Here is a 15,478-nt window from a genome sequence, read left to right as displayed (position 1 = left end):
TTCACCTTTGCATCCTTTGTAAGGAGCGAATGTGCAGTCCACAAAGTTTTGCATGCCATCTTGTGGTACAGCTAAGAAGTGAGGTTGTTAAATGCATCATGCTTTAATGCATATTGGCTCCTTAGTATGTACTTCAAATATTTTGTCCCTGCATGGCAGGTTACTGGCAGTTTTCTATTAATTCTTAGGCTGGTTACTCTAAAACTTATCTTTATAGCTAGTGCTCTGGGATTCGCAACCTAGCAGGAACAACTAGCTCTGGAACTGGCTAGTCAGAAAGAAATTTCTTAGCATTTGTGCAACACTATATAAGAACTGTAGTGTGGTGTGTATGTTTGGGAGTGGAAGAAAAATAAGCTGAAAGTGCTGCTTTTTGGGTGAGAAATGCAGTTGCTAATGCTAAAGGAACTACAGAAATGAGAAATTAACTTGAGACAGCTGCATTGAGCAAAATAAAGCTACTATTGTTGGTATAAATCCATAAACCTTACTCATGGGAGAGTGTACTGCTTTGGCAAAATGCTGCAAGAGTAATGTTTTATAAATTATTTATATGATTTGTTGGGCTAGTTGACCTGAGATCACTGATGACGTAGTGTAGCCTATTTAAAAAAAGAGGTTTGGGAAACAGTAAATGCAAAGAGGTGTGTTTAGGTGGTTGGAAAACTGGGAGAGATTCAAAGACTGTTTAGGCAGGTTAGACTTTCAAACTCAGCTAAGCAAGATTCAAGTACCAAAGGCAAACTCTGTGCAGAGAGAAGCATGCACAAGTAAATAGACAGGCAAGAGGCTCAGCTCAACGTGCTGGCTGAGCGGCTGTTGAGGTCACTGGATGGAGCTGGGGATGTTGAATAGCTCTCAAGAGATGCCCAAATCTTTGAGTTTCATTTTGCAGACCTGTGCATACAGCGTCTCTCTAAAATCAGGGACTGTTTATATGACTAGTGATTGCAACACCAGGGAGTTATGGGGTGGAAAAGGGATTCCAGATGACAAGCCTAGACATACAGGCAGGAAAATGGCCCAGACAGCCAAAAGGCCTCCAGCCATCTTCAAAGATTCCTTCCTATGACAGGGTCTTGCAGCCTGGATTATTATTATTAGACAATAAAGGAAAAATGAATCAAACTCCAAGCAGAAATAACAATGAAAGATATTTGTGTTCTCTGTTGCTTTTCCTCTCTGTTGCTTTTCCTCTCCCTTAGATAACATCATCAAGAGGATATTCAATATCTTGAAGTTCACTTGGGTTCTTTTCCTGGCAACACTAGACAGTTTTACAGCTTGGCTTAATTCCATCTCAAGAGAACACATCGATATCTCCACTGTGCTAAGAATCGAGCGCTGTATGCTGACAAGGGAGATTAAGAAGGTAACGCCTTCGGTCTTTTTTTGTCTGCTAATGCCATTTCCAGCTCAGTGAAAAATGAAAGGTTGTCTTTTCAGATCACTGTGTTAAGGAGAAAAATTATAAAAATCTCACTTATACATGCATTTTAAAAATAGGTCTGGATTCTTTTACTGCTTGCTCTTTTATAAGTATATAAATAATAAATTACTTGATTTATTATCTGGACACAAAGCAAATTATTGGAAGAATAATTCTTTGAGAAGTTGATACAAGGATTTCGCTGAAACTCTCCTGTGATAAAGTGTGGTTTTGAGGAGACAGGATAAATTCAAATAGAGAGGAGAAGGCATGGCATTTTAAACAGCTCCAAAACTACCTCAGTCTGCATATTTCAGTCTGTTTGTAGACCAACTTGCCTTGGAAATGACTGACAACATACAGGCATAATTTTCTTCACTTGCAATGAAGCCATATGGTCCTCCACAAACTAATTGTATATTAGTAAAACCCATTATGTTAAAGATTAATGTTGATAGTGTAACTAGAAATGTATTTGGATCATCAAAATGCAAGTAGGTGATACGTTGAAGTTGGATAAAGGTCTGATTTTAAGCACAGGTATTTTTACATATGTCACTAGCTACCCAACTGTTACTGGAAACTTGGCATAGAAGCCTCATTTTTAGTTCTTTACAGTTTTTGTTAAAAGCTGCAGACTGTCTCAGAGATGAATAGGTCAAAAAGGTCAACACACTGATAGTCTTGAGCTTAATAAAGCCCCATAATGCCCGGACACTGTCAACGTCTGCCAGCACAATAAGCAGACTGCCCGTGACCCCAGGAGGTTCGAGAGGCAGGCTTTCCTCGTCAGAGGGAATCTGTACCCAGTCTGGCCAGGAGGCACTGAGCATGAAGAGAGGGATGCTTCAGCGTTAGTGTTTAGTTACTGTTATCTTCCCCAAGGTATCCAATAGTAAGGGGATAGTAATAATAATAGTAGCAAATAAATAAATAAGTAAATAAATAAACAAACAACACAGAGCAAAAGGAACGTGGCATATTCAGAGTAAATCCTTCTTTTGAATATGTGCCAGCTTGTGGCAATGGATGGTTTAGGGCACCCTAAACCAGAAATTGCATCTGGGTCATTATGTTTAATAGTACCAAGGAATCTATATTCTTGGAGTTTGGCTAGTTCCTTTTTAATCTCTTTTTAATGTTGGCTTCCAGAAGGGCGTCCTGTAGATCAGAGAGGTATTCCATTTTCCGCTGCTGTTCCTGATTGTATAAATCTGCATAGAGTCTTCTCCTCAGTCATTCTCTTACAAGTTAAAAAGTCTCTTTCTTTTTAGCCTCTCTTCACATGGAATACATCCAGTGCCTCTGATCATCTTTATTGTCCTCCTTCACACAATTTCCTATTCTAATATGGCCTTATTAAGACTGGATGACCAGAACTACACACTGTTTTTGAGGTGTGGCTAAATCACAGATTTATACAGGAGTACAATGTGCTTTCTTTTGGTTTCCTAGTAAGTTCTAACAGTCGAGCTCCTTTGACTTTTAGTGAATGCTGCCTATTTTCAGGGGACTATACACTCTGAGTCCAAGACCTTTAAGGCTAACAAAAGCTGACATAAAGCCTGACATTGTATATATACAGTTTAGGTTATTTTTCCCATTGCATTTCTTGCCATTGTCTCCAGTCTTTTAATGGAGGATAAGTACAAGAGATGTAGTCTGCTTTATTTCATGACCACTTAATTTCTTACAAGGGTCACTCAAGATCACTCCTGAAATCATGTTTAAAGGTTGGTGTTACCTTCTCTTCCCCTGGCACTGTTTCATCCATTGATTTCTGCAGAGCTCTTGGGTGAGCACCTTCCACTCAGTGCTCAGTTTATTGTTTTGTTCTCAGACTTGTGTTTTATAAAATAATTACTCCAGTCATTCCATGGGATTCAAGTTATTCCTTTGGGAACGTCGGTGACTTTTTCTGCAGCAAAGAGGGATGCAAAAAATTCTGTCTTTTCTTCTCCTGTTGCCATAACTCCCTTACGTCTCTTTATGCCTTGATCACCTGTTGATACCCTGGATTTCTGGCAGCTGATTCTTATGATATTCTTGAAAATGGTTTTGTGATCAGATTTTTTTTATTTAGCAAGTCATTCCTCACCATCTCTTTTGGTCTAATTTGCTAAGTTTTACGTTTAACTCTAGAAGTTCATTCTTGTTTGTTTTTCCTTATGACTTTCACTTCTTGAAGGATGTCTTATTGCTTCTTTCTCATGGTCTTTTCCATTCTGGTGACTTGAGTGTGTGTGTGTGCAGGCTCTTTCATGATGTTTTCCTATTCTACATGAGTACATTTGAAAATAAACTTGAGTTATTGTACATTATTATTCTGATGGCACCTTCTGTAATCTTCATTAATATTTAACAGGCACTAGTGCACTCCTGGTTTGATGGTCAAAAATTGAGCCTTCATACTATACTTTTTCAATAGTAATTGGTTGAAGTCTACTCACAGAGACTCTGTGGTAATCCTGGCACAGTGAATTTACTTAATTTGTTAGACTTTATGCTTTTTGACCCATACCACCTCTTTATCAAGCTATCTTCCATTCCATCCTTGCTATAAAATTTGTACTGTGATAGTACAGCATTGTAGTGATGCTCTTTTTCACCCCAGGTCTCAGAAGTCCCTGCTGTTTCAGCATCCTCACTGAAAATCACATGATTCTTTCTCACTGCCTCTGAGTTTTTAGAATTTTAACATTTATGCAGAAGCCAGGCTAATTGACTTTTTATGGACGTTACATATTTGGGACCCTATTTGGTCATTCTTTGCTACTTCTCACCTCAACTTTATTGAGTTTTTCCTATCCTTTGTTCCCAATACATGTATATATTTATTTATTTATTTCAATTTCATATTGCCAGCAGCCTGGTGCTATTCTGATTACAACAGAGCCCATACATCCTTGTATAGGCTGGTATATCCTGCTTCAGTCCTAAATCTTCTTGTACTAGGGGCCTTTCAAAGAATTTCCCCCCACTCAGTAGCTTTAAACTTCAGGTTTTTTTCTAGGATCTTTCTCTTCTCTTCTGTGAAATATTGGTACCCATGAACATCAGAATCATCAATTCCTGCATAGCATCCCCAAGTCTCTGTAACAGCCCCTTGCCTGTCATTGCTGCCCAAGAAAGGAGGCTCTTGCTGCAGCCATCATGGTGACATGTTTCTTTGTCCAATGTGGAGCTGGGGACAGTTAACCTGATGTATAAAGTTCCTTTGGGCTGTCTTCCAGCTACAGAAGAACCTGAAATTGAGTCCTCCATCAGTTGTGAGGCACTTTTGCTGTCACAGCTCTTGTCCTTTATCCCAAGCCTTCAGTCAAGCTAGAATGTAGCATGTGCTGTAATTTCAGAGGCAGGCTGTCATAATGGCACAAATATTTATTACTGCAGAAGCAACACAGCTTGTATACAAACAAACCTAATTAAAAAACTGAGTTTCAGATTTTGTTCTTCAGATTTTTTTTGACAAAACTTCAGATTTTGAAAGTTTTAGATTTGGGACAGTGTAGAGGACCAGAGTTGAAATATTAGTCACTAATAATATTAGTAAAGGGAATACAGGCAGTATTTTAGAGTACTTTTATTATTTTAGCTGGAAAAAGTCCTTGCATAAGGCTTCATTATAAGTCAGAAGAATGACTGTTCAAGAATAGCAATCTTCTCTCTCAGTGTATCTTCTGAAGTCAACACAACTGCTAGTGGAATGAGTTGGATGTGTTTCTGCCTAAGAACAGGCTATAAAATTCTCAGGTTTATTCTTATGACACGCCTTTAGAATTCTGATTGCAATATCATAGCCAGAAAGACTTGATTCTGTGCCCAGATCTGGGCTGACAGTTAATAAAACCATCCTTTCATGAACTTGCTTGATCTTGAAGTCACAGAGAAAGAGTAAAGGTCTTCAGTGTGTTTTGCATGGTTTTCCAACTGTATCCGTACTTCATAAATAAACTCTTATTTTGGGACACTCATGAAAATCTAGATCAGTTTGTACATGACTTGTTACTTTTTTTTTTTTCTGTTTAAAAAAAACGCTACTGACTACTAATAAGATGTATGATTGTTCTTAGAGTCAGTGAAGCTATCTAAAAGAGGTATCTCAAAAGTTGCTGGAGTACAGGTTGAGTCATGGTCCCAGCCCACACCCCATTTTCATGCTGAATGATCTGCAGTCCACCCAACAGAGTTTTGTTGGCTATATATAGCCTGAAACCGCTTGCATTGCTCCAGTTTTCCTTGAAAACCCAACACTTTGTGCCATGGTAACTTAAGTCAGAATCTGACTTGCATTCTGAAAAGGAACTACTAGTGGAAGGTTATTATTTACTAGGAAGCTGTTTGCACAGTCCTTAATCTGTTCCTTGCCAAGTGACAGAAGAAACCAGTTCCTCGAAGAATACACCTCCCCCCTGCCATGTACCTCTACCTCTACTCTCTTTCACAGGGAAACGTTCCAACGCGGGAAAGCATCCATATGTATTACCAGAACCACATGATGAAACTTTCTAAGGAGTCAGGACTGGATTCAATTGATAAAAATCCTGGTCAAGCTTCTGGTTTGCAAGCATCTGAGAGAATGGATAGTTTAGATTCAGCAGCTTCTCGTGACAGTATCTCCAGGTATTGATTTAATTTTATTTTGTGAAAGATAGAGCGATCATGCAGAAGACGTAATTTTTAGATAATGTCTAAATACTGATGAACTTTCTAATCAATGTTGAATCCTCTTTTTGATTTTTCCATGCCATTTTAATAGTGAAAACTCTGCTATATGTTACTATTCCTTTATAGGGGTGGACTCAGTTGTTGGCTTAACTCCTTTTCCACTGCATGACTACCCCACTGCTTTCTGTTTTCCCTAGAATTAGGAGTCATTGACAGGGGTTCTGATCTTGTAAAAAGTAATGGAAAATAAGAGCCTGCTGAGGATGCTTATGGGATACTGTTTTAGGAATCCAGGCATGAAGTTTGGGGAATGTTCATTCATTGTGAATATTTTGTCTTTATAAAATAAATTGTCTATTGCCCACAAATCAAAAAAGGCTTTGCATTAAGAGATATTCTGGATTTGAGAGAACAAAATCCTTCTCGTACACACAGGGCAAAGATGATCTGAAGAGCCTGATTTCCTAACTGCTATGATTACAGTCCAGCAGAGCTGCACAGTTTGTGGATCAAATACCCATGCTAGTTCAGGAAAACCACCTTCCTCATTCTTTTCTGAAGACAGACGCCATCAAGTCCCTTGCCAAATCTACAGCATGCTCCTGCTGCTCCGTGCACACAGAGGCACACACATTCACTTCCTTTTCTTACAGAGGCAGCCTGATCCCACCGTGTCCCTGATGTTCTTGACTTTTAAGATACTGCAGAAATTGTCCAACATGAGGGGGAGGAGGGCGGGCTTTGGAAATCCAGCTGTTTCATAATCCGTTGTGTTCTGACGTCTTCTGTTCTTCTCTGAAGTGTGGCAGTATCATATTGTGTTTGATACTCCCAGCAAACTTAGTAGCTTCTGTGTACAGTAAATTATGCTTAGCTTTTACTAATGACATATGGGTAGATGTTAGCAGACTGAAAATAACAAGGGCTTCTCTTTCTTTCTAATGTTATTGAAAAGCAAGTGTAAGAGAGTGCCTGTGAGTACTGTGCTTCAACAAAATATTCACAAATTGCTCCCTAGGGTGAGCACTGGCCTTTGAGAGGTTCACTCCAGTAAAAACACCAAATCCAAGCAAATCTTTCTTGGTAGCTAGCTACCCAACTAAGCAACACCTTTGTGTTTTGTCTCAAAGTTTTACAGGAGTCAGATGACGTGAGAAAAATGTAAAGCCAAATTCTATTACCAGCTCATTTGGAGCCACTTGGATATCTGCAGGGCAGAATTTAACTCCGCAAAGTTCAGTCTCACCTAAAGAAAGAATAGTAATATCAGTCCTGCTTTCATTAAATAGTTTTTGGTCACACTGTTTACTGTAGATACAAGAAGTTATTATTATACAGCCATATTAGCAAGAACTTTAACTACAAGCAAAGGGAACCCAATTGCAAAATGAATTATAAAAAAGAAAGACAAATCTTGTAACGTTCATGTGTAAATTCTGCCTCTTCGATGAGATGGTATCCAGTGTTGAGCTCCACTTATGTCTTTATTTTCAGAATAACCACCCATTTATCACCCTGCTTTGAGCATACTTATACATTTAAAATCTCTTTTCAAACTCAGAGAATTCAGTGATTCTGTGGAGCTGCTTTGCAACAGAAAAAGTTAAATCTTTCACATGTGTTACTGTCATCTCCGTTTCCTCAGATGTCACAGGACCTATCAACAAAGGAATAGCAAAGGCAGTATTATGACTGATTTCTCTAATCTCAAATTCTCTTTCTCGTAATGAACAATCAAATATTCTTGCACTGAGAGTATTTACAAATTGTGCACATCTGCTATAATAATAATAACCTGTAATTAGAGGAAGCAAGAATGAGTCTGTTGATTGAATGATAATGCCATCTGTTTATTGGGGCACCCTTGCATGTCTCTTCCTGGGATTACAAAAGTGTTTATGAGCTTTTTTAGAAATGTGAAATGTTTTAAACTTCATGTGAGTTTATTGAGTGATTTTTTTGAATTGCTCAAACAAGAGAAGGTGGCATTTTACATTTCAAAGTAATGATTTCCAGTAAATGTAAAAGCAACTAATTAAATCTAAAGCATCTCTGTGATCATGGATCTAGGATTGTAATGGAAAACTTTTGGGAAGGGGCAGAGGGTTTCTAACCAGCGTTCTGATTATCCTTCTTTGGTTGCCCTACACAAAATTCTGTAGTGGACATTAGGTCCATGAGTAAGATGGGCATGTCTGGAAGTATACAGGGCTGCGGAAGCACAGAAGCTATTCCATTATAATAATACATATTCCTCAGTACTCAGGACAGGAATTACTGTAGGTATCTGCTCAGTGCTCTAAACACTGGATTTCCAGAGAGAACAAACCTCCTGATAAATTGCAGGAACTGTAAATTTCTTGTGAAGTTCAGGGCTGACCCTTGTAAGTCTTATCGAGGGATGTTGTTCTTACCCTAGATAAAACTCTAAAAGGAGTTTCACAGATCATCCTTTGTGGGATTTTCTCTTTTAATAGGGCTGTCATTTTTCTATACAGTAACTAGAGGCATAATGAGGTATTCATAATGTGATTGTTTGGTTTCTCTTTATGTATAAATACTCTCATGTATTCAAAAAGCAAAGTGCAAAAGTTCATATGGGCCAGGAGGAGAAGAGACTGATGTTGATCCTTAAGCTCTTTGAGGAGCACCACCAGAAGGGATCAGGAGCTAGCATGGTAGAGCATTCACTGCTGTTTGTTTCCATTGACTGATGAACTGCTTATTAGGTTAAACACCTTGTGAAATTCAATAACATGTTTGGGAACGTACTAAAACTAGTTGGCTGCCTTTATGGGACTTTGCCTACAATTATGAAATAGCAGCTAGACGCAGCTCCTAAGTCACATTTCAGGGTATCCAAGGTTTTGTATCCAGTTCAGTTTGTATTAATTTTTGTCCATCACAAATCACGTATTCAGTTCCCAACTCTACCTCTGTGTAGGCTTTTATAGGAGCTGCAGGTGGGAACACCTGACCCTCCTGTAAGAGTGAACATACAAGTGCAGTCAGAGTGTTTACAGACACCACTTTTCGTCTCTGCTTCCCTCACCAGATGGGATAATAGGGCTTGAGGCAGGGAGTACTGGAGAAGTAACATTTGCCTTGGAAGGCAGGAGAATGAATGACAGGAAATGTCTGGGATCTTTGCTTGCAGGTGTGGAGAGTGTAGTAGTTCATAAAGGTAATGCCAGTCAGTAACTAGCCCATGGACAGAAAAAAAAAAAAAAAAACAGAAAAATTGTAAGTCACCCCTTAAACTAAAAAACTCCCTGGTAAGGGTAAATTTCTTTAGCAAAAAGGAAGTCATAAAATAAGAAATTTCCCGCTCATCAAGGATAAAAACATCTCTGCTATATATATATCCCCATTTGAAATGGATACCCAATCAACTTTCCATAAAATGCTTGAACTCGGGGCTTTTAATGAACATTCATTTTAAAATACCTAGTCCTTGAATGATTTCAAGAAGCTAATGCTTTTCAAGGTCTCCAAGGACACAAATTTGAAAAGTCACTCAGGAAGATACGCTTGGATTAAATTTATGTGATAGTCAATGACTGAGTCAACATCAGCTTTGCCAAGTGTAAATCCCTCCACTCTATTGGTGTTCTCCTTTCCTCCATGTTCGGAAGCATGTTCCTAAAGTATGTAAAGAATACACAGACTGTGCTACAGGTGGTGTCTCATACACATCTCCTGACTTTCAAGGATACAGAGCAGCTGCTCAGTCAATAATTCTTCTGATGATTCATCCTTCATTTAAAACAGCTTTAAACCAAATTATTGCAGGGACTCTGGGCAAATGTTTTTATCTATTGGGATTAATAGATGTATTTCCTTTGATTTTTCTGGGACCCAGGTCAGAACTTACATGTTTTGGAGGGCAGCTGGCATATGTTTCTTCCATTGAAAATAAATGAACAGGCATGTGCTACTTTGATTTCAACAGCTGTTCTGCTTAAGGCCCTTGGAAGGTTCCCTTTGAACTATGTCTGCATTTAAAATACTTCAACACTTTAGTAAGAGGTGTTGCTCTTGAAAAGCATAAACTCAGCCCTTGAGATGTAAAATAACGTGGATAACATTGTAGCACACAGACAGAAAGGTAATCTGCAAAAATAGATTGTCTTCTTGCTGCCATCTCCCTATATTTTAGCACCAAAACCTCACTGATAGTACAACCACCTGGCTATACTCCATAGGTGTATGTGCAAAGGGAAACCTCCCTCCCTCACGACCCCCTGGAGTCAGTAAAACAGAGCTCCGACCAATTTCCATGCTGCTGAATCAGGCCTCTAGGGTGGATCTCCTGTTCCTATAGGAAGCAGCATTTGCTGCTTCATCAAAACCCTGCACTGTGGAGACAGCCCTGCAGGTTTTGTCTGGAGGATGCTTGTGTGCCTTTGCGCACACACAGAAATAATGAAGTGCCTTGTAAAGGGTCTTGGCCAAATGAACTGGCAGGACAGACGTGCCCCTGCCATTAATACTGCTTTTAAGGAAAGTATTTCACAATACCTTTGGCATCTTGGTGATACTTTTCTTCTATTCAAAGACCAAAGTAAGCTTTTAGCCTCGGCCTATTCTATCAAAAAAGACCATCAGTGACTGTAGGCCTAAGAATAACTGCTTCTTCATTCCACCTATTTTGCTGTTTTCCTCCCCATTTTCCTTAAGGCAATAATCGCAAACTGTCACTTCATGCCAGCAGATTTTTCTCCTCACTTCAAGCTAGCAAGACCAAGTAACACAGAAAACACCACTGCACTTCCCTTCTGACCTCTTTCCCAATTCTCCGTGCCCCTGGACAAACATAATGCTTGCCAAGGAAGCAAATCCCCTGCTGCCGCTGCTCAGGTGTAACACAGATGGACTCGAAAGAAGAAAAGTAGAGTGTAAATCCTGCATTTTGGGGGTCCTTTCTTCTGTTATTCTGAGAGACTCAGGCAGGTCACTGCCTGTGTTAAAACACCAGGTCCCTCAACTTATTTCATAGACATCAGTGTTATTCAAAGATTTTTACAGGAGAAATAATTCTTTTACCTGCCATATGTCATTAATATATTTGCTTGTTTCCTGTTGCTATGTTGTATGCTTGTATTTAATTATGTACTTTCTTTCTCATAACTCATCCAGTTCTTCTTTTCTCCAGTAACACATAAATGCTCAATGTATGGTGTATGTCTTTGGTGTCCTGTTATATTTGATAAGTGAAAGAAGATAAGGGTTTATTATATCTATTCTTTCTTTCAAGATGTTCATGTTACCAATTTTGAAATAGTTTTTAAGCTGTGATTGAAATAAATTAAATCTTCTGGAAAGAATCATCACGGCTTACTACTAAATATCAAAATAAAAGGCATCTCATGCAGAGCAGGTTATATTTGGCATGCATGTACTGGCTAAGTATCATATCCGATTTGGCTCTTTGGTTCGGAAAGAGGATTAGCCAATGTCTGACAGCTATTTTTCTATTTGTGGAATATGATCTTACTCAGTTTTAAGGGCTCTTTTAGGAAATTGGCTTGTACCTGTGTACAAAGGTTCAGCATAGTGTATTCTTAATAAAATAGAATTTGTACAGAGCAGGTCACTTCCCAAAACATTTTTGTGGAATTTGGAAATTTCAGGGGGAAACAAAATAAAACCTCCTCACATATGTAAGTTGGTGCCCCTGGAAAGCATGTAGAGCATTGTGTTGGTTTCATATCTCTTTGAATAGTGAATAGGTGGTTGTTAGGCTTCTATAGCCCTTATATGAATATGACCATGAGCAATCTGTGTGTTGAAGTGTGTTTACATGGTAACTCTAAACAAATCCTTATCTTCTCTCTGAACCTTTTTTCTCTGTGTCAGTGTTTTGCTGCATGGCGAGCATATTTGTTTACTGAACTATGTGTATAGTAATATCATTTGTATTTAACACTGTCTTTATAACTGTTTGCGCTGCTAGCTGCTACACTGAAGCAACCATGCTGTTCTCAAGGCAGTCAACCCTTGATGATTTAGATGGACCAGACACTGTTCCTAAAACAAGTGAGCGCGCTCGACCTAGGCTTCGTAAAATGCAGAGCATGGATATGTCCTCCTCATCAGCTGACAGTGGCAGTATAGTGTCAAGGTGCTTAACTCATGCATGCTTTGTTCACTCATTTACCCATACCCTTATACTTACGGCAGTGTACATAAATTTGCGTTTGCAGATATGTGGTGTACAGAGTGGTTTGCATGGTTAATGGAAGCTTTACTCCCTTCGGTGTTGTGGCACAATTCTGAGGTTCGAAATCAGGGTCATAATCTAGGACTCATTTGCTGTTTCACTTCTTAGTCTGTTTTGGTTTGGTTTGGTTTGGTTTGGTTTGCATCCTTAATTCATGTATTTTTAAAAGTTGTTCCATTACATTACACTGGCTGTCTAAAACCAGGCTAAAGTCTGTATTTATTCAGCTAAAAAAGAGTCTGATTTTCAGAGTTACTGAGCTGATGGTTGTTCTTATTAAAATTGGAAACTGGAAGTGAAGTTTCTCAGCTAATCAGTTATCCTAAATATGGACTTAAATGTCTAATTTTAGAAACTAAGATAGGCAAATGTTGGCCCTGCTCTTTCAATTTTTAGTTTTCCCCATATAGGAAAGATTGCTAAGTATGTTTTGATTACTTTACCATTGATTTACAGTCTGTGAGGTGTTGGAATTAAGAAAGGGAAAATAGCTATGAAAAGATAGTGAATAATATTAATATCCAGTGCAAGAGAGAACTGTTCAGAGCCATTCACTCACTTTTTAGCAGGTAAAAACCAGGGGTTTATATGACATTGGGAAACAGTGTTTCAACTAGTATTACAAATATTATAAATACCAAATTTTATGGCATATTAGATCATTCTTTTTCAGTGTTTAAAGTGTTTTACAAATTTTTGGTGTCAATCAGTTTTGAAATGATGGGATTTTATGGTTTTGTGCATTTTAACCAGGAGGAGTGCTACCGTGAATCATCAAAACACTCATCCTAATAATAGTGTTACACGTTCTAATTAAAGTCTGCTAGAAATAAAGTGATCTGACATAGCCACGATAAGTTTGGAAGCAGTGTAAAAGAAAAAGAGATAGATAGAACTTAATTTTTAATTTTGGCAGGAGATGGTAGTGCCAGCTGGCTTTGCCAGTGGCAGTTTTCTTTAAAAGTTTGTATTTTAGGTGAAAACATGGCCCCATTCATTTCATAGGAGCTATGTGAAACCTGGTTTTGTCTCTGTTGGGATACAAGAACATGCAGCCAACAAAAGACACTGAGTTGATGCCTATTGTCTAACCTATGGAGAAGGACTGGAATGGAGACTAAAAAGAGAAAGAGTGGTGTTCAAGGGGATAGGTGAAAAAAATACTTGTGAGGGATGAAAAGGGTGAAAGCAAAGCCAAGAAAGTATTTTTAAAATTATAGTGTCATCAAGCTGCATGAATTTACATCAGCTGAGACTGTTTCAGAGCATAGAGCATTAAGAGAGAAAGTGATTATGGACGTGCAAAGCCGAGAAAAAGCAAGATGAACAAGCAGAGAACTGAACAGAGTCAGTAAGAACAGTTGAAAAAGAAAATAGGTACATACAGAAGAAAAGCAGGCAGGTAAGGTAAAAATGAAGACTGTATTGAAGAACATAGGGCAATCTAAAGGTAAGCAAGATACCCTGTTACTGGAACAGTTTTGTAATCTGGATTGTATTTCTCCATGTTAGCAATTTACTTGTTCTTTTATTTGGAATCAGAATTGATGTGTGTGTTCAGCTCATGTTCCAGTTGTATACAGCACCCGTATGGTGGTTGTTAAAAGCACCATGTTTAGAAGGAACCCCATGGCTGCCTATCATGAATGCCTATAATGGAGCATGCTTTAAATAGATGTAACAGCAAGTCCCAATTCTAGTCAGAAAGTGTTTGAACTACTTTCAGAAAGTTAGTGTAGTTTCTCTTGATGATGATATTAATTTGCCCTTTGCTGGTGTGAAAAGACAGTGAATCACTGTGAGTTCACTGGGATGTCGTTCAGGGGGCAGATGGACTCAGATCGTCCATCTGTGTTAAGAGGAGATCATGATGATATATTTTCTACCAGATTATATGAACTTTGAAGGCCTGGGAATGCAATGGGGTTGCTCAGCTGTCTACATAGAGGTGCAATTAACAAACTGCTTGGTGGTGAGCCTTGTAAGCCTCAACTCTCTCTCTTCATGCGTCCCCAACAGTGAACCTACACAGGTCACCATGCTCTATTCTCGTCAGGGGACGACAGAAACCATTGAGGAGGTAGAAGGGGAGCATGAAGAGGAAGGAGCTCATTCTGCATCAAGGCCGGAGGAAGAGGAGGTAGAAGATTATAGCCTGGGTTCAGAAGGAGCTGCATATACTCCTGATACCGATGTGCCATTGTACTCCACTGTGGATAGCAATGCAGAAGCTCCACCTTCCTATAGCAAAGCTGTCAGCTTTGAACACCTTCCCTTTGGCTCCCCAGATGACTCAGCTGGTAAGAGCCTCATGATGGTGAGCCCAGACGACAGTCGGACGGACAAACTTAATGATACAATTCTCCCTCCATTGACGCACGAGCTAACGGCTAGTGAGCTGCTTCTGAACAAGTAAGGACCTTCGTCAGGGAAAACTGTTGGTCCCAGTCTGTAAAGTTTTGTCATTACTTTGTTTTTTTGTCTCAGAACTAGCCTACAGTTTCTGATACAGACCTTGCGCTAAGTTTGGCTTTAAGGAAGAAGCTCATTTCCTGTTCAGTTGTTCTAATTACAGATTTCTAAAGTGACTCAAATTCATGTTGGAAAGAATCTCTGCTTTCTCCCCAGATACCATAGCTAATTGTTCCAATTAGCATTGGATTTCTGTGCTGCGATTGTCATGGGGTCAAGGGCTTTTCTAAATATTCCTTGTGGAGAGCACTTCTCTTCTCCAGGCAGCTGTGGTTTCAAATAAATTTCCTCCAGGGCTATCTGGGAAAATGTTTCTCCTTTAATTATTTTGGATTACTGTAAGGGAACTCTGACCTTTGGCAGAGTTTTTGTTTAAGCCAGTAGGAGCTGAGGACTATGTAGAGAGACCACCTTGCTAAGTACTTTCATAAGGGATAGGATGCTCCCCGCTTTGCCCCTCAGACACTGTGCTCAGTAGCACAACCAGCATTGAGGTGGGGATGGTGCCGCTGCTCTTCTTCCTCTGCTTTCCAGCCTGACTCAGCTAGGGGAGAGCTTCCCCAAATGCAAGGACAAAATCTTAAAACACAGAAATGCCTTTCAGTCTGACTGCATCTGGAGAGAGAGGCTGTGTAGATCTGACTTTGTAGATGCAGTGTCTTTTCTTCTGGTTTTTCATAGTCATT

At 39.2% G+C, this 15,478-nt stretch overlaps 1 protein-coding gene across 1 annotated transcript in view; it reads left to right on the top strand.

Moving 5' to 3' along the window:
- The window catches only part of PIEZO2 (piezo type mechanosensitive ion channel component 2), a gene marked incomplete at both ends in the record, with an annotated part of 320,116 nt that overhangs the window by 285,262 nt on the left and 19,376 nt on the right, over positions 1-15,478 (top strand). The window contains 4 exons of the mRNA XM_082329045.1: positions 1,206-1,372; positions 5,877-6,052; positions 12,054-12,221; positions 14,340-14,732. Coding sequence (XP_082185171.1) covers positions 1,206-1,372; positions 5,877-6,052; positions 12,054-12,221; positions 14,340-14,732 — 904 coding nt within the window. The remainder of the gene's footprint in view (positions 1-1,205; positions 1,373-5,876; positions 6,053-12,053; positions 12,222-14,339; positions 14,733-15,478) is intronic.

The sequence above is a fragment of the Platalea leucorodia genome, assembly GCF_965183815.1.
Source record: "Platalea leucorodia genome assembly, chromosome: 1".
NCBI lineage: Eukaryota > Metazoa > Chordata > Aves > Pelecaniformes > Threskiornithidae > Platalea > Platalea leucorodia.
This window is presented reverse-complemented; position numbering and strand designations above follow the sequence as displayed.